Raw genomic sequence first — 27,327 nt, forward strand, 5'->3', positions numbered from 1 at the left:
AAGGAGAAGTTACCCTTCCTGGGGCGCAAGCTAAGGTAAGCTAACTGGCTCATTTGTTTTGTGTTTCTGATGGACTGTGCCTAGGTTGATGGTACTTGGCTAAGGTTTTTTATGGTTTATGGTTCAGTCCGCATCAACGGGACGGACCAACCTAGCCAACTTAGACCATGCCTAGGTTGGTTAAGGGTATTTGGATGTTTGTTGTTGTAATATGGTGGCAGCATGGGGCGTAAGCTAACTGGCTAATTTGTTTTGTGTTTGTGATGGGGCCTAAGCTAACTAGCTAAGCTAACTGGCTAATTTGTTTTGTGTTTGTGATGGGCTGTGCCTAGGTTGATGGTTGGTTGGCCAGGGTTTTTATGGCTATGGTTCAGTCCACATCAACGGGACGGACCAACCTAGCCAACCTTGACCATGCCTGGGCTGGTTAAAGAGTATTTTGGGTATTGGATATTTCAATGTGGTAATATGGTGGCAGCATGGATGGGAGTGTCTCCAGGACGCTGGTTTCACTGTTAAGCCTTCATGAGGTGTCGTGGGCCTAACTTAACGAAACATCGGTGAATGAGGGTGCCCACTTGATAACCCCAATGACATGCCGCATGCTATATACTGCTGTTGGATGGGCCATTTGTATTGTGTTTGTGACCATTTGTTGGCGGATTTGTGGGTAGTGTGCTTTTTAAAGTTACACTTGAGCAGGGGCTTCTGAATGTGTTTTTACCTTGGATTTTGGCACAAGGGATTTTAACATCTAATCCTGTGTATTAATGTAAAGTAAAGTAGGCATACTACAGTACAGTAGGCCTATTACAGGGTCATTCCACGTCAATTCAACCAGGGCCCACGCACTTAGGTCTCAAAAACTTCTGAAAAAATTACCAGGTGTACCTATGTTACCCAGGAGACACACTGTAAAATTACTCTTATGTAAGATCAATACTTTCCAAGATACAGCCAGTTTCACAGGGGGAGGGGGGTGTCGATTTTGTTCGGCCTCTTTTTTTTGTCATAGTTCACAAATTTTGCATGCTGGTACATAAATAGGAATAGTATGTAGCAAAATCGTCACATTTGGTCTGGATAATCCTGCATGGTCATAGCTGTCCCTCAAAGTTGATACAAATTTTATTGGAGTTTTTGGCTGGGCTCTGTTTAAGCCTTAAGAAGACATATTTGTACTCAACATAGGCTCTTGATTTATTTTCCAATGCATCATTGACATCAATATGTTTTGTACAGAGCTACCACAGGTTACTCAATACAACCACAGGTGGCAGTGTGGTGACTCTGTATAAAACATATTGATGTCAATGGGGCATTTTGCCCATGTTCAGGGTGGAAAATAAAAAAGAAAGATTTGCATAAGACAAGTCAAATTGGTGTTTTCAAAAAGAAGGGATCATGGAGAATAAAGAAAAACATATTTAAAAAATCTTTGTATATTCCCACAAGGTGTTTGGGTGCTCTGAAAATGATAACCAAAATTATTTTTCAGACTTGTGAGGTCTGCTGTTCAGACCCTGAAGGGATTTATTTTCTGTTTATTGCTTTTTGTGAGAGTGTTTCTACTAATCTCAGTAAGGAAAATAAATCAAGAGCCTATGTTGAGTACAAATATGTCTTCTGAAGGCTTAAACAGAGCCCAGCCAAAAACTCCAATAAAATTTGTATCAACTTTGAGGGACAGCTATGACCATGCAGGAATATCCAGACCAAACGTGACGATTTTGCTACATACTATTCCTATTTATGTACCAGCATGCAAAATTTGAGCCTCCTACATGGTTTAGTTCTTGCGCTGTGGGCTTGTGAACTTTGACAAAAAAAAGAGGCTGGACAAAATCGACACCCCCCTCCCCCTGTAAAACTGGCTGTATCTTGCAAAGTATTGATCTTACATAAGAGTAATTTTACAGTGTGTCTCCTGGGTAACATAGGTACACCTGGTAATTTTTTCAGAATTTTTTGAGACCTAAGTGCGTGGGCCCTGGTTGAATTGACGTGGAATGACCCTACAGTAAGTTCTGACGTCGTATAGGGTGGGCAGTGGCATGATCTGCCCACCCGACCTTCTACTAACCGCACTCTAGCTGCAGTTCCATTATCGGTCGACAGATTTACATAGGCTGAAATGTGACGTAGTAGGCCTACAACAACTATGGATATGATCAACGAGATCTTTGCGATCATTTCGAAATTTCTTTGCAAATCATACAAAAATGTAACATGATTGAGTACTTTGCCACAGATTACAATAATAAACAAACAACATTTTATTTAAAAAAATATTTTGTGGATCTACTTTTCTAGTGGATGAATCGTTAGTAGGGCTCTGCCCCTCCTGCCCAAGTGAACGAGCCGCGTCTGGTAAAATGCAGATAAAAACAGAATGTGATAATATATAACCCATATTTAGCAGCAAAATGGACATAGACAACATATCAAATGTTGAAAGTGAAAATTTGGACTATTTCATGAAAATATATGATCATTTTGAATTTGATGCCAGCAACATGTTTCAAAAAAAGTTGGGACAGGGAATGTTTAACACTGTGCTGCTTCAGATCTTCATTTAACAAAATTCTGTAAATGTTTAGGAACTGAGGAGACCAGTTGCTAGAGATTTGAGAAAGAAATGTTGTCCCATTACTGCCCGATATAGGATTTCAGTTGCTCAACATTATGAGGTATTCTTAGTCATGTTTTTAATTCCATTATGCACCTAATCCACCTAGTTTGACAAATCTGGACTGCAGACAGGCCATTTTAGCACCTGGACTCTTCCTCTTTGGAGAAATACTTGCAGAATTCATTTTAACATTGTTTTCCTGAAATATTCAAGGTCTTCTCTGGAAAAGACATTGCCTAGATGGCAGTATATGTTGCTCAAAACTTGTATACATCATTCAAAATTGATTGTGCTTTGCCAAATGTGCAAGATGCCCATGCTGTAGGCACTAATGCTCCTTCACACTGTCATAGATGTTGGGTTTCGAACTGAGAACTAAAACAAGTTGGATCGGTTGGATACTTACTCTCCTCTTTAGCCCAGTTACAATTTTGGCTGCAGTTTTTTATTTATTGAGTATCAAACTGTGCACATAGACAATGGTTATCAGAGGTTTTCCTGAGCCCATACAATGATGGGTCTGGAAACAGGTCTGATGTTGATGCAGTGCCATCTGAGGCCCAAAAGACCACGGCCATCCAATTTGTTTTTCAGCTCTTTCCCTTGTTTGCAAAGATTTATCTGGGTTCCTTGAATGTTTTAATAATAATATGTCCTGTAGATGATGAACTCCCCAAATACTTTACAATTTCACGTTAAGAAGCATTACTTAACCACCACACACACACACACTCCCCCCAGGAAAACCAGCTCTGTCCCACATTTCCCTCCATACAGATCTTACAGTAGACTACTACGTAACTCAGCTGAGGGCTATATGACACTCGCTGTAGGCCAGGAACAGAAGTCAGACTCACGTTTCTGTGTGAGTAAGCAAAGCCAAAGGCATTTTTTAAATGGGTCTTCGGGGGCCGTGGGGACCTGCTGTAACCTTTTTGGGCCCCGGGGAGTCCCTAGTGGGCTGCCCACCCCCCAACCCCACTGTTCCTGTAATCAACAAGTTCATGGTGCCCAGCAGACCGTAGAGGGGACACCACCGTCTTTGTTGTCTCCGCTGGGAAAAGAACAACCATGGCAAGGGCTTGGGGCATTCCTCTAGGTATGGCGGGAGCAACAGAGGACAGGGACACCTCCTGCTGTTCAATTGTCCCCCATGTTGAATCAGGTGTTGTTGAGCCACAGAGACTTTCTGCAGAATCAAAGCATCATACCTTACTAGGGAAATTGCTTAATATGTGAAAGTTACATTTTAGTGTCAGTCCATGCACACGTGCCTACATACACACACACATACACACACACACACACACACACCCCCAGCTGACTCAGACACGGCTCTTGTTTGTGTGCCTGCCCTACCCCCACCTCCCAGCCTCCCAGTCTCTCCAGCTCTGCATCCCGGTGACACCCAACGACCTAAGCCACCATCACCTCACGCCCTGCCCCCGCCTGACGCCTCCTTGCCTGTGCCTGTTGAGGTGTACACGACTCTGGCAGCCTTGACAGGGACATCAAGGAGGTGGTCATCCCCCAGCCCCCACCCCCTCAATACCAGTGCAACACTCACCTCCATCATCACAGGCTATCGTACCCCCACCATCACTGGATATTGCACCCCTCCCCCACATGGCGATCACGAACAATGAGGTGACAACGACCTCAGTCAACAGCCATCAGACACACAGATCCCAGATGCACCCCTCCCCCTCCCCTCCCCTTACACCCCCCATCATCACAACAAATCAAGTAAGAGCCCAACTAAAGAAACTGCGCATCAATAAAGCAGCGGGGCCTGACAGACTGTGTCCAAGGCTACTCAGGCTGAACTGGGGGAGCCACTAAAGCACATCTTCAATTTGAGCCTACGCCTTGGACAAGTTCCAACACTGTGGGTCATGTCTCACCCCTGCACCATCACCGTGACACTCACTCACACAGAGCACCTTACCTTACCTTACTATGCACAGAGAATCACAGGCTCAGTCACTGCCTCAGTCATTGCAAGTGCCTCTTGATTGATTAATCACCACTATGTGGATACTGTTTTTAGAATTGATTTAGATTAAGTGTTAGTATAATTTGTATTTTAGTATATTTAGTATATTCTTTATCTTCTACTGTCCTTATTGCTTAGTTGTGTTTTTATATTATATACTTTTAATTACTTTTTCTGCTGTTAGTGAATGTATGTGTGTTTTCTGTATGCTACTGAGACCTTGAATTTCCCCTGGGGATCAATAAAGTATCTATCTATCTATCTCTATCTATCATCCTCCCTCCCTCTCTCCCCCCTTCTCTCACCCCTATGCTGTAATTCTCAATCTTTCCAGTAAGAGTCAACACTGGATCATTGCCCAGGGCAGGATTGTCATTGAAATCCAAACAGATGCTACCTTGAGAGCACTGCTCTGAGTGGTCGGCCTGTTTATCAGGCAGCTGTGCTGGGAGTAAACAGCCAGCAGGCCTCCTTTCGCTATGTGGGGGGAAAAAATGGTCAACACTGGCTACTTCAGGGGGAAGTTGCAATGAAAACACATCCAAATCACCCCCACAAACACCACAGCGGATGTGTTGTACAGAGGCACACCTAATGTAAACGCATGCATGCCTGTTTACAGAATGCAAAACCTGACAAGCGAGCCAGAGAGAGGGAGCGGATGAGGGAGAATAAGGAAATGAGACAGAGACAGAAAGGAAGGAAGGAAGGAAGGAAAGAAGGAATGAGGAAAGAGATTGAATGAGAGCAGAGATAGATTGATTGCAGAGGTGGAGCTCTGTGCGGGTTCACAGGGTGACAGAAGAGTGAGGAAGAGAAAGGGTGGAGTGAGAGAGAGAGTGTGGAGGGGGTGGACGACACACTGGTGAGCCCTGGCCGATCTGCAGGAGCTGCCTGTGGTGGTTTTCTGGAAGAGTGCATCTGTGTCACCTACTTTTTGCCCCCGGGAGAGGCCTGCTCCTCCGATTGACGGCAGAAGCGGGGGCTGTGGATACTGACCATCGATGCCAAAGGTAGGCGACCCCCCCCCCCCCCCTCCCCTCCGTTTGGCGCTCGCTTAGGCCGCATCCCTTCTACTACTCTCGGTCACTCCCTGAGCTCAGGACTTTCTTTTTTTTTTAAATCCTGGTTGCCTTTTTCACCCATTCCGTATCTTGCCTTTTTGGTAAAATTCTATGGTGGCATATGTATTGACATCAGTGGTAATATTCTGAATACCCAAATGTTAAACTTGGACTCATACTGTGACTACACTACTGGCTGCTTTGACATTTGATTGCTGTGAAGCCGTTCGGTGCTCAGTGTTTGAGCGGGACAAACACACATAAACACACATCAATTGTTATGAATACATTTCAATTCTCCTTATTCTGAACAATTTGTCTCAATATTCTATCCTCTACTCCTCTATTTCACCCATACTGTGTTCTACCATAATGTGTTCTTGTTTCCTGTCAGAGAACACTGTCCTGTAAACCATTTCCATAATGAACACTTAGGTTTGCATAACTGCCCACACAGAACATCTAGTTCACTGTAGGTCTTCACAGATTCCAACGGGCTTCATTGAAGGTCACATATGTGTCCTTTACACACTCACACTCTCTTTCCATTAAAGTGTTTGTCTGTCGATTCCATCATATTTACAGTACTTGTGGTGACTTACTTACTTACTTCGAAGCAGTGAACACATCATAGAACCGACTTCAGTGTTAGGCTACATCCATAGAGGTTAAACACAGCAACCACACTTTTAAAAATTCAAATTCAAATTCAAAGGGAACTAACTCCTTGACCCCATTTTCCCCATACAGTACCTTATGTTGTGCAGTCATGCAGATGAACACAGTCAGCTCTTTCTCTGATGATATATGGGAACTTTTTTTTCGTTGTTTGCTTACCAGAACTTTTGAATAGCCACTTCCTGTTTTAAGATATGCTGTTCTAATTCGGTCATATCTGATACACTCTTCCTCAATTAATCAGATAACAGCTTCATAAAAGACAAAATATATTTCAGAAAGTGGCTCAAAGCATATACTTTTGGCAGTGCACAACCTGATGATAACATTTAATGAATCTATAAAAGTTTGTTGATAAATTGATGCAGGAAAAATACCAGCACTGTACACATGTTTTGCCATCCTCTTAAGTAATGGATTAACTATGTGACAAATTTCCTCAGCGTGCTGCACAACAGACATGTGGTTAGAGCTAATAACGAAAGGAGAAACACAAATTCCTCCTGACTAATTTTATTGGCTGTGGCAGTGGATCCAGGCCAGTAAAAATGTTATGAGTGCAGGAGAGGCTGACCTCAGGCCTCTGGAGAAGTCAAGGGGAGTTCACCATGGTGGGTTCCTAGGAGCTAGAGCATGCGCACCGCAGCCAAGGAGATGAGTATGTAGCGGGGTAGGATGAGAGAGGGTTCAGGCGGAGGGTTGTTATGACAGCAGGGTCACCCAGGGGCCACAATAAAGAGCAGCGCAAGATTGAAATGAATGATAAACCGATGTCTTGCCTGGGGTACCGCATACATGCAAAGACTTTCTATCCTTCCCTCTCTCTCTCTCTCTCAAACATATTTCTCTCACTGCCAATACCAAACCTTAATGATATCTAATTAGGCTCAATGCTCTACTTGCCAGTTACAAGTCTGAAATAAGACATCTTGTCTCTGCCCCAGGCACAGTCACGCACATTAGATGATAAAGAAGGTTAAGAAAATATTTTACATCATATGCAAAGCACAGCTCTAATGAGTTATTATTACAGTAGCTTTCCCAGCAGCCATAGATTTATTGAGAAATGATTTAAGTGCTGCACAATGCTTCATATTAATTATTGGCAATAAATTTAAGATTTCAGTCTATCAGGGCAAAACAGATTGGAGGCCAAACCAAAGTCAGCTCTGATTTGCATCCAAACTTTTTCACCACTCTTAAAGGAGAATTCCGGTGTGATATTGACCTAAAGTGTATTGAAACATGATACCGAGTGTGAACGTATGTCTCATAGCCCATCTCGGCTTGTCCCCTGCACTCCAAAATCTGGCGCTAGTTAGCCGATGCTACCAACAGCTTTTTCAATAGTGGTGCTTCGGCATCGGGCTAGCCATGCAAATAAATCACTGTTTTACACCCATTTACGAGGCTCAATGTATCTCCACACTTCATTGGTAGACTTCCCAGGGCCCTGACATTTAAAACGAGACATTGAGAACTTTGAAAAAGCACTGGTAGTTTACTTACAAGACGATTTATACAGACAGTATCTTCACGAAGTTTAGCGTTTGCAACCATCTTGAATTTAGTCACGATAAGTCGAGCAACGAGTAAGAATGAACAGGTATGATAAGGGATCAGATTCCAAAAATAGCAGCAACTGGTAGCAGCAACTGGAATCCATGCATTTCCACTGAATTATTTTTGGAATCTGATCCCTTATCATATCTGTTCATTCTTACTCGTTGCTCGACTTATCGTGACTAAATTCAAGATGGCTGCAAACGTTAAACTTCGTGAAGATACTGTCTGTATAAATCATCTTGTAAGTAAACTACCAGTGCTTTTTCAAAGTTCTCAATGTCTCGTTTTAAATGTCAGGGCCCTCGGAAGTCTACCAATGAAGTGTGGAGATACATTGAGCCTCGTAAATGGGTGTAAAACAGTGATTTATTTGCATGGCTAGCCCGATGCCGAAGCACCACTATTGAAAAAGCTGTTGGTAGCATCGGCTAACTAGTGCCAGATTTTGGAGTGCAGGGGACAAGCCAGATGGGCTATGAGACATACGTTCACACTCGGTATCATGTTTCAATACACTTTAGGTCAATATCACACTGGAATTCTCCTTTAAAGGTTTCTCACACACCAGCATGTTTTTGTACAGATGAGAGACAATGACTTGTCCAATGGGGGGCTGGAGAGCCAAGTGGATGAAGAGGAGGAGGGGGAGGAGGAGAAGAAGACCAAGCCCTTGAACCCCTCCAGCCAATCCCTCTTCTCCCCACAGCTTAAGGCCATGATGCGGATACGGAACAAGTACCAAGCCCTGAAGAAGCGGCGCATCAGCTCCAACAGCGCCGCGGCAGCGACCCCCAGGGCCAACATTCCCGAGGTCTTTACCTTTGAGCAGCTGACGGAGCAGAAGAAGAGGAGGAGGAAGTCCCGCGTGCTTTTCCCCAGCGACAGCCGCAAGTTCCTGCCCAAAGAGAAGGAGAGGAGTCGTGCGAAGCCCTTCTTAATCCTCTTCAGCATCATCGTCTTCCTCCAGGTGTTCATCTCCCAAATGAAATTTGGAATCCATACTGCATTAAAGTACAGCTCGTATTGCACTCATTTTTAAAGGTGTTCTACATGTAATATACGTATGTGTCTTTTTGTATTGTATGATAGGTTTACAATGCCATTGAGAACCTAGATGACCATGTGGTGAAGTATGACCTGGAGGGCTTGGAGAAGACCTTGGGGAGGGAGGTGTTTGGCCAGAAGCGAGGTGTGGAGACTCTGATGGAGCACCTGCGAGATTACCTGTCCACTTACTCCCACAAGCGGCCACTGGCGCTGTCTGTCCACGGGCCCAGCGGCGTGGGCAAGAGCCACCTGGGCCGCCTGCTGACGCGCCACTTCCGCTCGGTGGTGGGCGACCAGCTGGTGGTGCAGTACTTCGCCCTACACAACTGCCCGCCGTCGGAGAGCCCCGGGCGGTGTGCGGTGGAGCTGACGGCCCGCGTGGCGCAGGTGGTGGCCCGCGCCGAGGCGGCCGAGCGCATTCCCGTGGTGGTGCTGGACGAGGCGCACGCCATGCGGCCACCCGTGCTGAACGCCCTGCTGGAGCTGCTGCGGCCCGACCAGAGCAACGAGTTCCTCAACGTCGTCTACATGCTCCTCGGCAGCCTGGGCCACGAGGAGATCATCCGCCACGTCCTCCAGAACTCTTCCTCCTCCTCCTCCTCCTCCTCATCCTCCAGCTTCTGGAAGAGCCAGGAGGACGTGATCCGGAGCAGCCTGGCCGAGCAGCACCCGCTCTGGGCAGAGGTGGACGTGGTGGCCCTGACGCTGCTGGAGAGGAGCCACGTGGTGGAGTGCTTCCTGGAGGAGATGACGCGCGAGGGCTTCTACCCTGACCTCGGGCACGTGGATCAGCTGGCAGGGGAACTTTCCTACTACTCTGCCGGGGGACGACAGTACTCACAAAATGGCTGCAAGCAGGTGGTTGCCAAGGTGAACCTTCTTTGAGTGCAGCCATTTTAGCATGGGAGTGAGTGTGTGTGTGTGTGTGTGTGTGTGTAAGTGTGTGTCTCTGCCTGTGTGTCCAGATGTACCTCAATGTTAATGACAGTCTTTTTAATTCAAATGAAGAGCTCATGGCACCAATTATATAATGGCTATTGACATTCTGTTTTTGACAGTTTTTTTTTTTTTTAATTCACAAATGTGTTATTGTTATTAAACATAGCAACTGAATTACCTTGGCCTCTGACGTATTCCTTTCAGTAAGCTTTTCAACAGTTGGGCTGGGTGAATGAAATGCAATGGGTGATTTAATTTATATAGAATACCGCAAAGTTCATTCTAACTGGAGTTCATGTGATGTGTTTTGTTTCTTGTTTTGCGTTTGCTGTTCTTTTGGCACTGTCGTGTGAGGCATCCATCAATCTTGCTTGTTGTTTGGTTCACACTCGCCTCCTTGATATGATTGACACTTCAGACTTGGGCTCACCTTTCTTTTTCGCAGGTCATACAGAGTACCACGCCTACTGTGATCACTGAACTCAGGTTACAGCTCCAGGTTGCCTTAGCCTCCAAAGCAAAACATTTTGATAGACTAGCCTATTCCCTCGTCTGCATCAGCTAAAAATATTCCCCATTGAATTCCCACATTGCCTTGAGACAAATGAAGGAGACACAGTATGTCACGCGATAGAAGTACCTAGACTAATGGATTTGGACTGCATGAACTTGTTGGCAGAGGACACAGACCACACTGCCTTGAGAAATTAAAAATGAGCTCTTTATGAAGATATTTAGAAAAAGCTGATATGCACCAGTGTTTTTTAAAAGGGTTTGTAAACTGATGACTTTGTAGTTTTAGACATCTGACTTCTTCATGAACTATGGCAGAGGTAATAGGTAGACAGTGGCTGGTTCATTGGATAAATATTTAGATTTAACATACAAATTAGTGGTAAAGATGTTGTTTACCTCAGTGCATAATAGTAACATATCACCTAGCTTTATTTTCAAATAATTATCATAATCATAATTATTATAATTTATTTTCATTTAATTATTATAAGTTGGTTAACCACATAACATAAACATTACAAATACAATCACCAAGACAGACATTAATATGACGTTATCATATATTACGTTATACATATTGGTTGTATTATTCATTATATATACACATTGTAATACAATAATTCATGCTTGCTTTCTTTTCAGATAGGCACGCCAATCACAAGCACCACTCCTTTTGTAGAACTTTCCAATAAACTATTGTTGCCATGACTGTCAGCTATTGACAGCTAACAGCAGCAGCTGACTAACTTTATTTATTCACTTAGGAGTGATAATATCACACGCACATTCAAGGGCTGGTAGCAAACATCAGTCAGAGTACCTGCCTGTACATACGCAGACTAATGTGTACATGGACACAAGTAAAAGGAAACTTTCAGTCAAAATAAGTGACCACATGTTTATCATGTCAAGGAATAATACCTACAAAATCCATCTTTAGGTCTCATAAGAAAAAGGGTGCTTGATGTGGAAACATTGGAGGTCAAGAAACAAAACAGAAGTGGTTGGTGTTGAAACGCAGGGGGTCAAGAGCGGAAAAATACAGAAGTGTTACAGAAGAGGTCAGAAGGCAGTTGCCATGTTTGCCTGTGTGTATAATTGCTTGATTGCGTGCAGAAAATGAACAAGCTGCCATCCAAATACCAGCCCATCAAAGGGAGAAAAACATTCTTTGCATTTTTTGGTTTTTCTGCGGTGAAATACTTAGCAGTGCCCGATGGGTGGAGAACACTTAGCACCGACTGAGCTGATGGGCTGGCTGACAGTGAAAGGGGTTGGCCCCACATAAATATTTACTGCTTTAGTCTTTCACTCTCTGACTCAGGCAATACAAGAGTTTCTCATTCTTTATACATGCTCCTAATGTTTTACTGTTTAAACAAATCAAACGTAAATGCAGTGACTCTTCACTGGGTTTGTATACAAAACACACAAAGAAGAAAAAGTGACAAGTCACAGTGTTGCAAGTAATGCAACAACAGTGGGACACGTGGATGTGTTTGTTTTGAGTGTTTGTGCGCAGAGTGCACTTGTCTTGAGTGGGTGTGTGTGTGTGTTTGCAATAGAAGCGGTCAGAGCCCAACCGACGGTGGCCATTAGATAACCACGGGTGTAAACACACGCACAAAACAAGATATCAAATATAACTGAGTCACAGCATTCCTTTGTGGGAGGCATGCAGGGCAACACTGCACAGTCCATGACCTCTGTGCCCTGGTAGTTTGCATGGTCATGCATGTTTTTAATCTGGAAGCTCGAGTAATTTCATAAATGTATTGAACCTTATGCAAGGCATGTACCTATGTAGTGTGTTTGAGCCCTTCAATCCTAGAACTCTTTCATGTGACATGGCTTTCAGTTTTGTGCATAAAAACACGCCTATTTATGGAAGTGTTGATTATCAGTACAGATTAACTATACAGTGATTAGTACAGCTGTTCTCACTGACTCATCTGCAAAAAGTGCAGCCCTTTTTAATTGGACTATTAGCCACTGCAGGCCCTCAAGCCTCTAGGAGGAACGCACAATTAGTCCCCATTTATTGAATATTTTACATTTTGTTTAGATGAATCACTGTTCAAGTTGTGGTTTTGATTGATTTAAGGTCACAAGTCAGGCAGGTTTAGATAGCTTTCACAATATGCCCAAATAGTTTAGACTGTGCCAAATTACATCAAAGCAGTTTATGCAAGTGAAGCCATCACACCTTGGTTCTGTGGAGCAAGATATACAGTAATACTTGTTTTCTCACATACTGAGAGGGTAATTCACTTATAAGAATGTGACTTTAATTTTCTTTCCTTACTATGAAGAGACAGTCAAGCGGATGTAAGAAATTGGAGCTTTCACTGAATACAGCTTTTCATATCTTACATAACTTTTATTTATCTGGTTAATTATCTGGTTTGGTTCTCCATAGTATTTTGTTTTTTATTGTTGCAGAGTGTAGATGAAATGAATGTCAATTCATTTGAAAAAGCTTCACATCTGTCTACAGTAAAATGTACTGTACTCAATTAAAACATGTTATGCACTTCAAGTGATCTCAGACACTCTAGTGAATCTGAGCATGGCATTACATCTGTTGAATATCAGAGGCTCCCAGCTTAGCTTCCAAGTCATCATGTGTGCTAGCGATGGCTGGCCCAGACAGTGCCGCGCGGGGCACCTCCCGTGCAGAGGCGCAGACACGCACCAGACGGCTAATGGCTAAGCAGCACGCTGCCTGCAGTCGGCGGTTGGGGAGCGCTGCTTTCTGGGTGTGAAAAGGTCGTTTCTTTTGCCTCTAAATATAGATGGCACTAAACATGACCTGAGAATGTGAGGCGGAGACGACGCCTTCAGGTGAGGCCGGGGACCCTCCCACTTCTCCGCTATTTAAAGATGCTGCAGCGTGAAGCAACCAGGTGTGCACAGAGCCGACTACTGTCTTAGAGAAGTCAGAGGACAGAGATAAAGCCATAGAAGAAAGTCAAGCAAACAAACTCTTTCAGAACTATTTGAGAAGGGCTTATAATCTCAGAGAGCAAACCACAGATCAAGGCCAACAGGAGGTCCGCTGAATGACAAAAGAAAACCACTTCAAGTCTTTACACGGAGAGAAGCTTATTCAGCTGCAGTTGAAGCCATTTCATCATGTGTGCCACAGAGCAACATCCTTCCCGCTGCCAAACTCTCCAAGCAGAGCGCCGAGATGCCAACCCCACGGCAGGGCGCTTGGAGAACCCCTGGGCCACCCCTCTGCGTCCTCGCACTCGCCGCCGGGTCCTCTACCCGCCGCTGGTGCGCCGTCCCCTGCCCACGGAGCGTCCAGACCCGGCGCGCCGCTGGCTGCTGCTGCTGTCCGCACTGCTCTTCCTGCAGATCTACACGGAGGAAGTGCCCTGCTGTGCCTGGGACCCCCTGCAGGCTGACGCCGCAGCCGTGAACCCCCAACAGCAGCATCCCCTCCACCACCTGCAGGAGTGCGAGGCCCTGGCCCAGAGAGGGGACCTCCTGCCGTGGGGGCCCGCCGTGGGTGAGCTGGACACGGAGCCCTGCTGTGAGCTCAGCGGAAGCCTGCCCACCCAGGCTGAGCGCGCCGGAGCCTGACTTATCTTTGCCGACTGGCTGACTGGAAGAGGCGATTCACAGGCTTTCGGTAATAGCGGGGCTTCTCTCTCTCTCCCTCTGTCTGTGTGTGTGTGTGTGCATGCATGCGCGTGTGTGTGTGTGTGTGTGTGTGTGTGTGTGTGTGTGCTGCAGACAGATGAGGGGAGTAGAAGGGAGGGTAGAAAATTCCAGCTGCACACAGATCCGGCTCCAGCTGCCTCCGCTGCAGAAGCAGCAGGCTCCCAGCCGCAGCCCGTAACCCGATCCCCCCTTTGACGTCACAGGGCTGGTGGAAAGGGAAAGGGTTCGTGTCGGAAGGCTGGAAGGCTGGAAGGCGGGGTGTCAGGCGCCCCGTCTGTTATTATGACTCACAGAAAAAAGAAAACACTGGAGGATCCCCCAGCGAACAATGGGAGACGTGAGCACTTGACTGACTCGGCCGCACGCGTCAGCGTCTAACTAGTCTCAGTTGCTCCAGAGCATACGTAATGCATTGAGGCTACAGTATATAGACAGTGTGTGTCTGTGCTTTAATGTCTAGCTTTGGTGAGCTGGCAAAAGAGGAGAAGGGGGGAGACCCACAGACACCATGAGTCGGTTTCCCGACTCCTTCTGATGTGGAGGTTTCCCTCCTTATTTGTTTCGCTTTTGTCTGTAAACAGTCTGTAAAAAAGTGTATAATTTGTATATATAAAATGTATATAAAATTATTAATGTATACAAAGGTTAATAAATGACCATGTTTTTCTACTTGAGAAAATAACAATTTAATAAAAGTCTTGATAACTTAATTGTGTCCTTAAGGTTTTTTTTTTTATTAAATCAGGAAATTGGATCATATAATTAAAAGTTCTATCTAGTGAATGAAATAAATCTTTGGGAGAGACAGAGGAAGTGTGAGAAGAGGGACAAAGTGAAACAGAGAGCAGAGGCTGGAGAGATACCTGATGTAGAAAGCGTTGAGACACATGTGCGTACAGTTACCTCTAACACAATCACACCTCCACCTACACACAAAGGTATGACCGCAGGAGTACATCACCTCCAGATCACAGGCGTGAGGTTGATTAAGTAATGTGAGGAATGTGCGCCCAGTATCACATCAGCATCTCTGACATGACTGTCCTGCTGAGAGGATACAGACACGCCTTCTGGCAGTGAGCTCAAGGTCTATCTACTGTACCGCGTCTTTCCTAATCTGTGAATGACAGCATGCATACCCCTATTAACTTTTATGGTCATTTTTTTTCTACCATGGATTGGGACCTGACTTCAACATATCACATCACACAACAGAGTCCAGATCAAAACCTGATGAGGCTTTGACATGACATCATGTGCAGGTGAAAACGAATGGCTCATCAGTATAGCTCACCTGTCTCATCCATATTAGACACACACACCTGTAAAAAGACCTCACAAAACACCTGCTTAAGGAGCTACACTCACTGTTTTAACACCCAGCCACTGCTCATGCACCTTACATGGCAGTAAACGCCTCGCTCAAACTGCCAGAAGTGGATGTGAGTCCTTATCGGCTACACTGTTTGTCACTAATATTGAGTCACCTCAACTGCTTCATCACTGCATTTTAATGATCATGTCTAACTTGACAGTGTTTTTGTTTTCTTTTACTTAGCAACATCTTAGCTACTACGTGTGCACCTATAAACTACACTGCATTTCTTTTCAAGATGCTACTGACCAATGTAGACATACAAAGGGACAGTGACTAATTGATATTTAAATTGGTAATCCAAAGATGAGGATTACACCGAGTGTGATTGGTATGGAAAAGACACTAATAATGATTTATAAAGGAAATCTTTAGGCATGTGCCCTTAGACAACTGACCCAACAAACAAACATATTTTCGCTTCAGGTTTTTCAAGTTGTTTAATAAAAGGTGGTGTATGTGTTTTGTATGTGTTATGCATTGATGTGTTTGTGTGTATGTGCTATGTGTGTGTATGTGTGTGTGTTATGTATACGTGTAGATTTCTCTAATTTAGGCAAACTGTGAATTCAAGAGTTGAACAATGTTAAACCTCTTCCAATCAGCCAGCAGTCTACTTTTAACTGAGAACTCTATACATATTGCATAATATGGAAATATCTCCATATCTACGTAGAGTTCCTTTCAACCAAAAGGTTACTTTCTCCATTCAACATCACAAAAAGCTTACAAAACGTCATCAATGCCGTCAAAAATCCATATATTCCTCTACGTTATGGAATGCACATAAGTGTGTGAACGGTTAAGCATGAACTATTCCTTTGTTCAGATAGTTGAGAAATCTTAAGACAGAAGGAAATGTCTCCACTTGGTTTTGTGAGAATGACTACCTGACAATGGCCTTTGAGGTCATCCGCCCTGAAGGGATAAATCCGGTTGACACATCCATTGTTGAACTAAAGGGTAAATATTCCCATGAAAAGGAAATACAATACCTTGGTATTTGTCAAACTAACTGAGGGTTATTTATCAAAGTGTTTCTAAAAATAGGGTTAATGTTTCTATTCAGAGGAGAGAACACTTTAACATTATAATACATGCATTTGAAATGTCTCATTTTATTTTATTTTTATATTAGTGCTGTTGTTGGTATGTGTGTGTGTGTGTGTTTGTGTGTGTCTTTTTAGCTTAGTTTGTATGTGTGTAAAAATTGTGCATGCCGATGTGCTTGATTTTGTGTGTGTGTGTCTTGTGTCTGTGTGTATTGTTAGCTTAGTTTGTATGTGCATAAAAATGTGTGTGTGTGTGTGTGTGTGTGTGTGTGTGTGTGTGTGTGTGTGTGTGTGTGTGTGTGTGTGTGTGTGTGGTATTATACTATTGTAACTGCATGCAGATCAGAGTGCCACCTGTTGGTGACCCTGCCATGCCATGGTGGAGGATGCCATGGTGTTTGAGAGCACTGATGATCTGCACGTACACCCCATCTCTGATGCCAGACGCCAACCAATCCCAGGGCTGCACTTGATTGGGAATTATATCACAACAATGACCCACATATCCAAAGGGCTGTCACTGATTCCTGATAATGATCACATCTTTTCAGGCTGTCACTCTCAATTTACTGACAGGCACCGTTTCCCTGGAAGCATGAGACCATACGCTGCAGCATTCAATGCATACGGTCTTGTTTTCTAACACGGTGTTAGTATTTGACGGCATTAGAAGACAATGACAAAACAAACTATTAATATCTTTGAGCAGTTCAATGAAAATGTTTTTTTTATAGAATCCAAAAACAATACACTAGCAGCATCCAGTAAGGAAAGGCCTTCATAAGTGACTGATAAGGAAATAGGGGAAGACAGGAGTATGCTTGCTCTAAGTTCTATCACAAAACAGGTTCTTCCTCAGGTGTAACTCTATACATGCCAACTGTGGCCATTTCTCATCAAATACTTGTGAGATTTGCATTAAACCTGTAAGGCACACGCGCTGGCATGTTACCACAAATGCCACATGGGTTGCACAGCGCCTGACAGAATGCAGGCGCTTAAGACTGCCTTTGAAGGCACTCTCCTTTTTTGGCCACATTCCCAGACTGCCCTGTCGTTCCCAGGCCGTTGGGTGTAGTCATAAAAATGCACATGGTTCTCACACACCGTACCGCATAACTAATGGCTAATGGCGAGGGGACCAACTCCTTCTTGACTGTTGTGGATCTCCTTTTGAAGATGTGGCTTTTGGAAGGGTGACACACCGGCAGTGATTCTAAAGTAAACACTGCACACCTCGAGAAGGCATTCCGAGAGAGAATGACTTTCACGCCCTGGTGGCCTTTTCTCAGACTGCCTTACAACAGACACCAGACAGGAGAATGCATGGGAAACGGAAAATGGCAACGTCTGATTGGACTAAACAAGTCACTCGCTCAGTCACCAGGAAGGCCCACCCTGACTTCACACAGACAGAATCCTTTTGATGAGTTTCATGAGTGTCTGCTCACGTTTGCACTAGGAACACACTGACTAGTCGTGGAGTGCGTGCCCTCCCCCCAGACTCAAACTCACATACACTATCCCTCAAATGTCCAGCCAAATAGAAACGTGCTCTTTCTGTGTGGGCTGCCTATCTTTGGTATGGAAATGGGTAACAGGAATTTACTCACCCTCCCTTAATCAAACAGTAACTCTCTGACCTTTTCTTGCAGAGGTCCAGAAAGTCATGCATGCAGTCATCAGGCATTCAGATAGCCTGAATTTGAGTGAAATTTCTCCTGGACTACTGCATCTGACAAAGACTTTACAAATCACTGTATGCATTCTGAAAAAGAACCTGCATTGAAGTTAAAAAAGAAGATGATATCCAACAATCATATTTACTAAACTGCACTCAACTCAGCTGCCATCCACCCTTACATATCAGAGTATTTTTTTTCTTCAAGGATTAAATATTTCCCTTACATTTTAGAGTAGCCTGATTGAGTTTTAGTGCTGTTAGTTACTGTAGTGTTAAATGTATATGTTTTTTTTTACAAGAAATAGTAACAAGTTTATAGCTACCTACTCCACAGAGCACAATTACTTCTGAAGGTCCAAACTATAAACTAACAAATACATGTATTCAGGCCATACTCACACAAGTTTATAATGATACTTTTTCTAATAAGACACTGAATGTTTAACATATTTTGATAGATGGGCCCCACTACACATAAGTGTCTCAAATAACCTCAGGAATATGACCAAATTACAAAATTGAAAACATTTGAAAATATTTTTATTTTAGAACTGTTTAAATAACATATTTCCCCTGATTCACACTGTCTACTCATTTCAGCGTTCATGCTGTGAGATAAGTGCTGACTTTAATAGGAAACAGATTTTTTAAAATGTACTTTTCGCCCTTGGGCAATGTCATAGCGTTGGCGCATAAGGGAGTGGCTTTCTTTATGGGCGTCTCTTAAAAGCTTAAAACTACATATAAATAAACCTGCGGACACATTGACTAACAAGAAGTCACTTGGCTGACAACACATACAGCGAGGAGAACTGAAAGACAAGAATATTACCATGTATATGAGATCAAACAGCATCGTATTGTCTTTACCGACAAATAACTTTTTCCAGGAGAACTTTTCCTTCGCCTCAATGCCACGGAGCAAAGAACCAGAGATTTTCACCTTCGAGCAGATTCCTGCTCAGGTTCAGCACCGACCCGCTGCGGTTCTCCGCCAGCGGAGGAAAAACACTCGGGTCATGTACCCATCGAACGTTCGTAAATACCTTCCACCAGTCGAGAAGAGTGCTGCCAAGCGCTGGCTGGTGATTCTGTGCCTGGTGGTGTTCCTACAGATCTGGACCGAGGAGGGGGTCATTGACACGCAGACCGAGAGTGCCGTTCTGGACTCATCGTGCGAAGAGACACCCTTCGGCCAGTACCAGGTCCTGTCGTTCCAGTCCGCAGAGGAGCAGGCGCGCCAGATGAGGAGCGACTCGGTTGAGTCTCCAGAGAACGAGCAGGAACGTCTTTCCAGCGAACAGAACACATGGGGCACGCTGCTGAACACCACTTGCCCCAGCTGCATGGAAGAAATCAAGTGCTCGCCAGGGCAAAACACAAACAATGGCTACGTCGTCGCTCTGCTATATACAGTTCACACACTGGGAAGCGACAACTAAAAAGAACTGACACTTGAGTCGCCGAGACCCAACACAGAACAAACTACAACTGCCTCACCCGGTTGAGACCGAACAGAGAGAGGGCTTGTGCCCCCCCGTGAAGGGCAGACAAGAGAAGCACTTTGATGGCCATGGCCTGAGTGGATCATAGATCTACACACACAAATTGAAGGGACACTGAAGGGACTGGCACTGATTGCTGACGTTACCTTAAAATGACACTTGAACGGCTTATAGATACATACTTGAAATTGCTTTGAAGGTAGAAATGACAGTTGTGAAATAACAGAGCCTTACGAGTAGACCTTAGTCTAGGTACTTGCATAACTCCTGAAACCTGCTTGATGATGTCATGTTTGACGTTTGTGTGTGTATTTACTTTTAACTGACACTACTTGAATTGAACACTAATATTGTATTATTTTTTGTGAAGTTGTTTTAGTTATTTATTTAATATGTTATTTTAATATGTTATTTATTTAATATTTTGGGCTTATTTATTTGTGAACAATGAACGTAATATGAATTAAATATGTAAAAACTACTTCTTGGTCTCTGTGTTTTCTGGTTTCAAAATAGCATCAAACATACAAAAATGGCAAAAAAAGTAAATTACAAACAATCAACCAGGTATATTCTGTTCTATTCAGTTTGTCTTGACAATACAGTTATGAATACATGGTTAGATCATTAGACTTACAAATTGTCAACAGGATGTCGGATAAAACAATTTGAAACCTGATAATTTAGACATAACTGTTTGTCACAGTCATTTTAGATAACTAGGAATCCTTGGGATCAAAAGTGATGGCATAGCTGAGATGCCGATAGTGAGACTTATTTTCACAAATACTTGGTTGGAGGAATTTTTGGTAGTTTGGAAACATATGGATATTGTCACAGATTCTGGATAATATTATAGGCCTACTGGCGAGAAGCAACAATTTCTTAGCAATCACATAAAATGTCATGGCATTGGATATTAATAATACAACTCAAGACACCTACACTCAGGTAAATAATAGCAGGAATTAAATGGTGCTTTAGCCATGCACTACTCTGCATGCTGAGCTGTGTGTGTACCCAGGGCAGGACAAGTGACAAGACCTTTCTGAATTAACTGGATCTCAGAGGAACACATAATTGCCAAAGTGAACTTTATTGTCAATCAACCATGCAAGAAGCTGTTGCACAGTGGACAGGAATTGTGTTTCTCCACACTCCATGTGCTGGTTTGTAACAACATTCAACAAAAAGAGGTAGTGCGCAGACAGGTACAGACAAATCACAACAAAGACAGACATTTGGTATTACGGCTTACATGCAGACAAATAGTAGAGACAGACAGGACAAGGTATTGCACAAGTTAAAAGTAAAAAATGTGCACAGTGTGTCAGAGATATAAATTATGAGGTAGATTAATGAAGGAATAGTGCAAAGTGCTGAAATGAGGGAACGTGCAAGGTGCATGATATTTTCTTGAGTGAGTTGAGTAGCCCGATGGCCTGTGGGAAAACACTGTTGCTGTTGGACAATAATACACACCAATAGTCACAAACAAATTCTTGAATTTCCCCTGGGGATCAATAAAGTATCTATCTATCTATCTATCTATCTATCTATCTATCTATCTATCTATCTATCTACAATGTAGTTATTCAGGACGTAATGTAGAGCACAGTTAGATCAAACCAGGGATGGATTACTGCCCAGGGGCCCAAGGGGTCAGGGGGCCCTGAAGCCTTTGCATGGAATCATTGCCTCAATATCAACAAATCAGGATGAAGGGGTGGACCCCCAAACCCCCCCTCCCACATATACGACAATAAGTGGGGGGCCCTTAATACATCTAGGCCCAGGGGCCCGAAAGTTCATAATCCGCCCATGGATCAAACTGTTAATTTACAGTTATGTGACCTACAGCTAAGAATTACCAAAGTACGCAGGAAACGAGTTGAGACTGATACAAAAATATATTTTCCAAATTGTCAAGTTTGTCACAAGCAGTCTCTAGAACGAGACTAATAACATTCAAAATGTATTAATTCAATATCCTAAAAGTTCTGTATACATATAAGTCTTTAAACAACAATGATGACAGTTTGGTAGGGCACTCAATATAGGCTTCAAGTTTACAAAGAGCCTCCACAAAGATCAACCAGGACGGGGTCTCCTCACAATAAATAGTGGCACACAGGACACAAAAGAAAACAAAAGAAAGGGAAATGTATGATTTACAGCACAGCAAAAAATGGCCTGAGCCAAGGTAAGGTGCACTACAAGCTGAGCAAACAAAGGTGACCAAAGCAAACACTTATACAGATACTTTAAGAGTCTGCTAAATGCTCACAGTGCAAGTGTACTAAGTAGGCCTACAGAGTTATAGCAAATCTAATTCAACCCGAGTCATAGACCCCTATGGCTCAGGAGTAGCCTACCAGTTTCCAGTATGGATGAGCCAAGTCAATGGTTAAACCCGTTAGTAAATCTATGAACTAATACCGCCGGGAGCATAGACCCTATATGCCCCCGGAGTAACAGTCTACCGTATGGAAATACCGTGTGAATGCACCAAGCAGCCGTCTATAAACTAATACAGCCGAAAGCATAGGTCACTATGCCCCGGACTAAGTCTCCCGTATGGAAATACCGTGTGTATGTTCTAAGTCAGGAAATAGCCGTCAGTAACTCTATGAACCAATACAACCGGAAGCATAGGCCCCTATGCTCCCGGAGTAACAGTCTCCCGTATGGAAATATTTATGGTTAATCTATGATTTCAATGTTTAGTTTCAATGTAGCCTACAGTGCAATCCTGTGCAACGAGCCAATAGGCCTTCAAACACCAGTATGGACAAAATCAGTGTGGCATTCAGTAAAAGAAACGAACAGAACGAAAATAAACCAAGACAAAACAGTGGCTATTATCACTACCAACACAGTCGTTCCTAAAACAGATACAACCATAGTTGGTAAACTACAACCATGCACTATGAATGCAGTAGGTGTAAACTTCAAATGTTTGTACCTGCTCCACGCTGTTGGCATAAACTCCCGAACCCCTGCGTAAAGCAGTCCAACCTCCGTGTGGATGCAGCTCGCACTGTAACAGTTGTTACGACTGAACTGATGTTAGTTAGTGCACTTAGAACAAAACGGGAGGTCATACCTAATAGGCCTAATGGACACAGCAAGGAACCTCCAACGTTCGTTTGGCATATCCCTTGTCCATCGAAGTTACTATGCGCCCAGTCTAAAAGTTATAGACACTTGACTACCACAGCTACAATACATTTCTATGTCTGCTCAAACATAGCATACCTGTGTGAAAGCTCTAAACCCCCACAGTAGTCGTCCTAAACGAGATGCTTTGCTTCGTTGCTGAACTGAGGACAAGTATTCTACCAGCGACGACTCGGCAAAAGCACAGGTGTTGCCTTATGTGAATTGTGAATGACAAACGAGATCAAACGATACTTTGCCACGGACACGAGAATTCATCCCGTCAATCACTGTCAAAGTAAAAGCCCCCCTCCCCAAATCAACAAACAGCTCCTGCTGCAGGCTACAGTTAGAATAAAGTTGTGGAAGTATTTAGGCCTACTGAAACATTCTAATGGACAGATTCTTTATGACCTCTATTTTTGTAAAGAGCTATCTCACTTAGCTGGTTACAAATCTATGTTTGCACTGTTTATACACAGTTCTCTATTTCAATATTTAGGTTTATTTGGCGTCCAAGTGTTTTCTTGTTATTTAACTCAACTGACCTGGAAAGAGACAATGTTATTTTACAAAAAACATTGGAAATAAAATTCATAATTTATTTTGTAATGCATTTTACATCTTTTGTTTTTGTTCCTTTAAATATAATCTTGGTACTGCATAACAATGACATTCATTCTTGCCTTTAGGGATAAAAAACAACAACAACATTAAATGCAATATATTTCCAAACTCATCCAAAGGCTTGTATGTGTGTGTGGGTGCCACACAGAGAAGAGCATGAGGGGCTGACACGTGTTAGTGCTGTTTGTCACTGTTTATCTTCCCCATGTGATTGTTTAGCCTGCATTTGATATCTTTCATTCTTCTCCAACAGTGGGCAGGCCTGGGATGGTGGTGCCTCAGGCCACAGTTCTAAGGAAGGAAGCTACACCAAGGGTGGAAACTCCCGACCACACTTACTTCCTCCTGCGTGCAGCGGTTGGTTTACACTTCAGCCGACTCAAACCGGATAGGTAGGAGAGGCCACTTGACAAACACGCGTACGCAACACAACAGAGGCCCTGCCTTCCCTACCCCCTTCCCACCTCACACACACACACACACACACACACACACATAGACACACACATTAAAACTCCCTCCTCCTACCACTCGAATCTTCACAGTTGGTCGGGCATTCCTGAGCAGTGAGTCAACCAGAAGCTGTGCTGATGAAACTGGGGGAGAGGCTAGCAGTGCGGGAGGGGAGGGGTATGAAGGAGGGGGGGGGGGGGGAGAGAGACAGAGACGGAGGAACACACATGTGATTGGGCAACAAGATGAAGGGGAGATTTGATGATCTGGCCCATACAGGAGAAATGAGGCAGAAAAGGCAACCTGTTCAAACTGGTGCAGAAACATAATAAAGAGAGTGAGTTAAAGGAAGACTGAAACTCTGTAGTAGAATTCCATGGAACTTACCCTGGACAAATATTGTTCATCTTTGAAGCTTTAGTTATTTTTCTTTCACAGCAACACGTATTTTGACCCCCCCCCCCCCCCATCAACCATTCTCTTTTCCATTTTACTGATGGCAATCGGTACAAACTTGTGCAGACAGAAAGCTCATCACAAAGATTTAGACAGAAATGGCTGATAGAGTTTGAAGAACTCCTACTTAGGAATATAGTTCATCTTTGAGGATAAGATGATTTACTGGTAGTTGCAAATGTCTAGCTATTTATAGCAACAAGTCTTGACTTTTCCCCCCATCACCATTCCCTTTTTCATTTTACTGATGGCAATCTGTACAAACTTGTGCAGACATAAAGCACATCACAAAGATAGAGAGAGAAACAAAGGCTGTCAAAGAATATCAAATCTTCATTGTCTCTTAGCACTGAAGTTTTTTGAATTTTGAAGCATAGTTTCCTTACTATGTTTAGTAACATGTCTTTGACTGGGCCCCCATCAACCATTTTCTTTTTCATTTTACTGATGGGAAACTGTCTGAACTTGTGTACAGGTACTTGGCAACACAGAAAGCGCAAAACAGAGATGGAGTGGGGAAAAGAATAGCTCATTGAGAGTGTGTCACATTCCACTGTCACTTCAACAGAAGTCTTGTGGAATGTTGAATGTTGTTGTTTCATGCTCATATAGTTACTATTTTCTGCCTATTTATAGCTACATGTCTTTGACTGGTCCCCCATCAACTATTTTTTGTCCAGTTTACTGTCAACTGACAAATGAGCTCTCAAGTGCACTAAACAGTCACCTTCTTTGATCTGTTTAATGTCCAAAACAGTTTCTACAAGGGGAGGCTGAAGAGTCAGAAGAATGCAGCTGGAAGAGGAAGGAAGAAGGAGGAAGAGTATGGTGGAGGGGAATCTGCAGGATCACATGGCTAACTCCACGGACTGCGGTGGCTTGGCAAAGCAAGACGTGCCCTCTAAGCAAAACACTGCCGCAAGTGACCGCCATCAAAACGAAGCATGCTTGCTGAGGGTGTGAGGTCTGAATATGCTTGGTGAATGTGCCCTCTGGGATACACTTAGTTATGTCCATTTATTCCTGCTGCCTGTATGGTGTGTGTTATTTAATACTGAATTTACCGAGTATTTATTGTGTCCATTTGTGTCTTTTAACTAACCTGTGAAGCTTAAGACACATTTCCACATCTGTGAACAATAAAGAAGATTATATTATAAAACAGTTACAAGCCTTTAAGAAATTACTTTTGAAAACATAATGCTATTGCACTGCAAGTAGTGTAATACTCAATTTATATTATCTGTGAAATGAAGTTGGGTGGGGCGGTGCAGGGCGATTCCAAAGGCCCTGCATTGACAGATGACCAACATTCTTATTATAGGGAAATAATAAAGAAGGGCATACATTGTTCAGTGCCACATGTATCCTCTGTACCTTTGTTCTAGTGTTGTCATACTTTTTACCTGTAAGACTGATATGTCTTGCAATGTCATCATGAATGCAAGCTGTTGGGAGTTGTGTATCCTTCAGTTGAAATGGTTTAGTGCAAGTTGTGATGAGTAACGACCTTTCTCTTTTTATAAGTGTTGCGCTCAGCAAAAAATGGCACACCTTTTTCTTTGTGAATGTGTCACATGCAGTTCTCACAGGGACTAACTTAATTTAGCATGGAATGTGAGATGGAATTTATGCTATGAATAAAATATGTGTGAATGGTGTTGCCAACTATGTGAAACATGTTGAAGTTTACATTGCAGGCAGAGGAAGTAGGTGTGAGACACCGAAAGAGGTGGGCGAGTTTCACCTTCATATTTGGTTTCTTCAAAAAAAAAAAAAAAATTACATGACAAAGCATGTTTCTAGAGATCCAGAGAGAGGCATGGTTTGCTTTAAAGTATGACTGGTATGAAAAAGGAAAGGCTCTCTGTGAACATGTTGACATTTCAAATATGGAATGACAGTTGACTAAACAACTAGCAGAGGTTTGGAATGCTGTCTCAGTTCCGTTTCATTGTTCTTTCAGAAATTATTTTCAACCTGAATATTTCTGTTGGCATCTCCAAACCAAACACGCCCAGTTGGCCTAGGTGTGCCACCTGTGACTAAAGTGGATAATTCACCCAGGACTTCAATGGTATTCGAGATGATGACTTTCATTCAAGTAATACTTCAGCAGAAAGGAAACGGTTTGAGTTTGGTAATCACACACATGCTAAGCTGAATTGGTCAATTGGTTTCTGTTCCTCAATTTGAAGCAGCTATAGGCCTACTCTGACAAGCTGCGTTTAATTCCTAAAAACTTTTTATTTTACTTTTGTCTAATGAATTCAAATAAAGTTTGGGGAAAGCACAATTATTTGGGAGACTTTATTTTGTGATATACCCTATAGATAGTATCACAAATCTTTTGGGATGGATTGACCGTAAAGACTGACCGTAGAGACTTCCTGCCACCTTCAACCCCCGACTTGACTATTTCCTCTGAGGGACGATGTGGCAAATTTGTGACTTAACAGAAGAGAAAATAGATTTTATGGAAATTCTCATATTATCAAGGTACGACTGATTTAAGCAGAGGTGGAAAATGTCCAGCTTCAGAAAGTAAAAGTCCAACCATAGGTTCTACCTGTGCACTTAACACAGGTGATTTCACTAATTAGCTGCTCTACCTGGCTGAAGAGTTGTGCTAATTAGAATCAGCTGGTTTAAGTTAATGATTGGCACAGATTAATGTATGTGACTTTTACTTTCTGAAGCCGGACTTTCCCACCACTGGATTTAAGCATCTAGTGAAGACTGGCATGATGAAGACTAATTGTGTATAAGACTAAATGTGACTCAAACTATGGCCATTTCACACTGAAAAGGAAATCTTCAGTGTACAACTGCAATCAGTGATCAAGATCAACCATGTAAACTTCCTATCGATCTATATGTTTGTATACAGGCCCTGTTTTTCATCC

General features: G+C 43.2%; 2 protein-coding genes and 1 long non-coding RNA gene across 3 annotated transcripts; all 3 read left to right on the forward strand.

Annotated features, from left to right (window-relative positions):
• On the forward strand, positions 1-25,548 carry LOC121715542. The gene is made up of 3 exons (XR_006033626.1): positions 1-35; positions 23,766-23,904; positions 25,179-25,548. It is a non-coding gene; the product is annotated as an uncharacterized LOC121715542 (long non-coding RNA).
• tor4ab (torsin family 4, member Ab) lies at positions 5,355-10,084 on the forward strand. Its single transcript, XM_042101372.1, has 3 exons — positions 5,355-5,641; positions 8,520-8,903; positions 9,026-10,084. Exons 1-3 carry the CDS (start codon positions 5,633-5,635, stop codon positions 9,866-9,868), a joined length of 1,236 nt encoding a protein of 411 aa, XP_041957306.1. The 5' UTR covers positions 5,355-5,632; the 3' UTR covers positions 9,869-10,084.
• ier3 (immediate early response 3) lies at positions 19,000-19,771 on the forward strand. Its single transcript, XM_042101373.1, has one exon. The coding sequence runs from the start codon at positions 19,055-19,057 to the stop codon at positions 19,661-19,663; it is 609 nt and encodes a 202-aa protein (XP_041957307.1). The 5' UTR covers positions 19,000-19,054; the 3' UTR covers positions 19,664-19,771.
• Positions 25,549-27,327: the final 1,779 nt, after the last annotated feature.

This window comes from Alosa sapidissima, chromosome 8 (genome assembly GCF_018492685.1).
Source record: "Alosa sapidissima isolate fAloSap1 chromosome 8, fAloSap1.pri, whole genome shotgun sequence".
NCBI lineage: Eukaryota > Metazoa > Chordata > Actinopteri > Clupeiformes > Clupeidae > Alosa > Alosa sapidissima.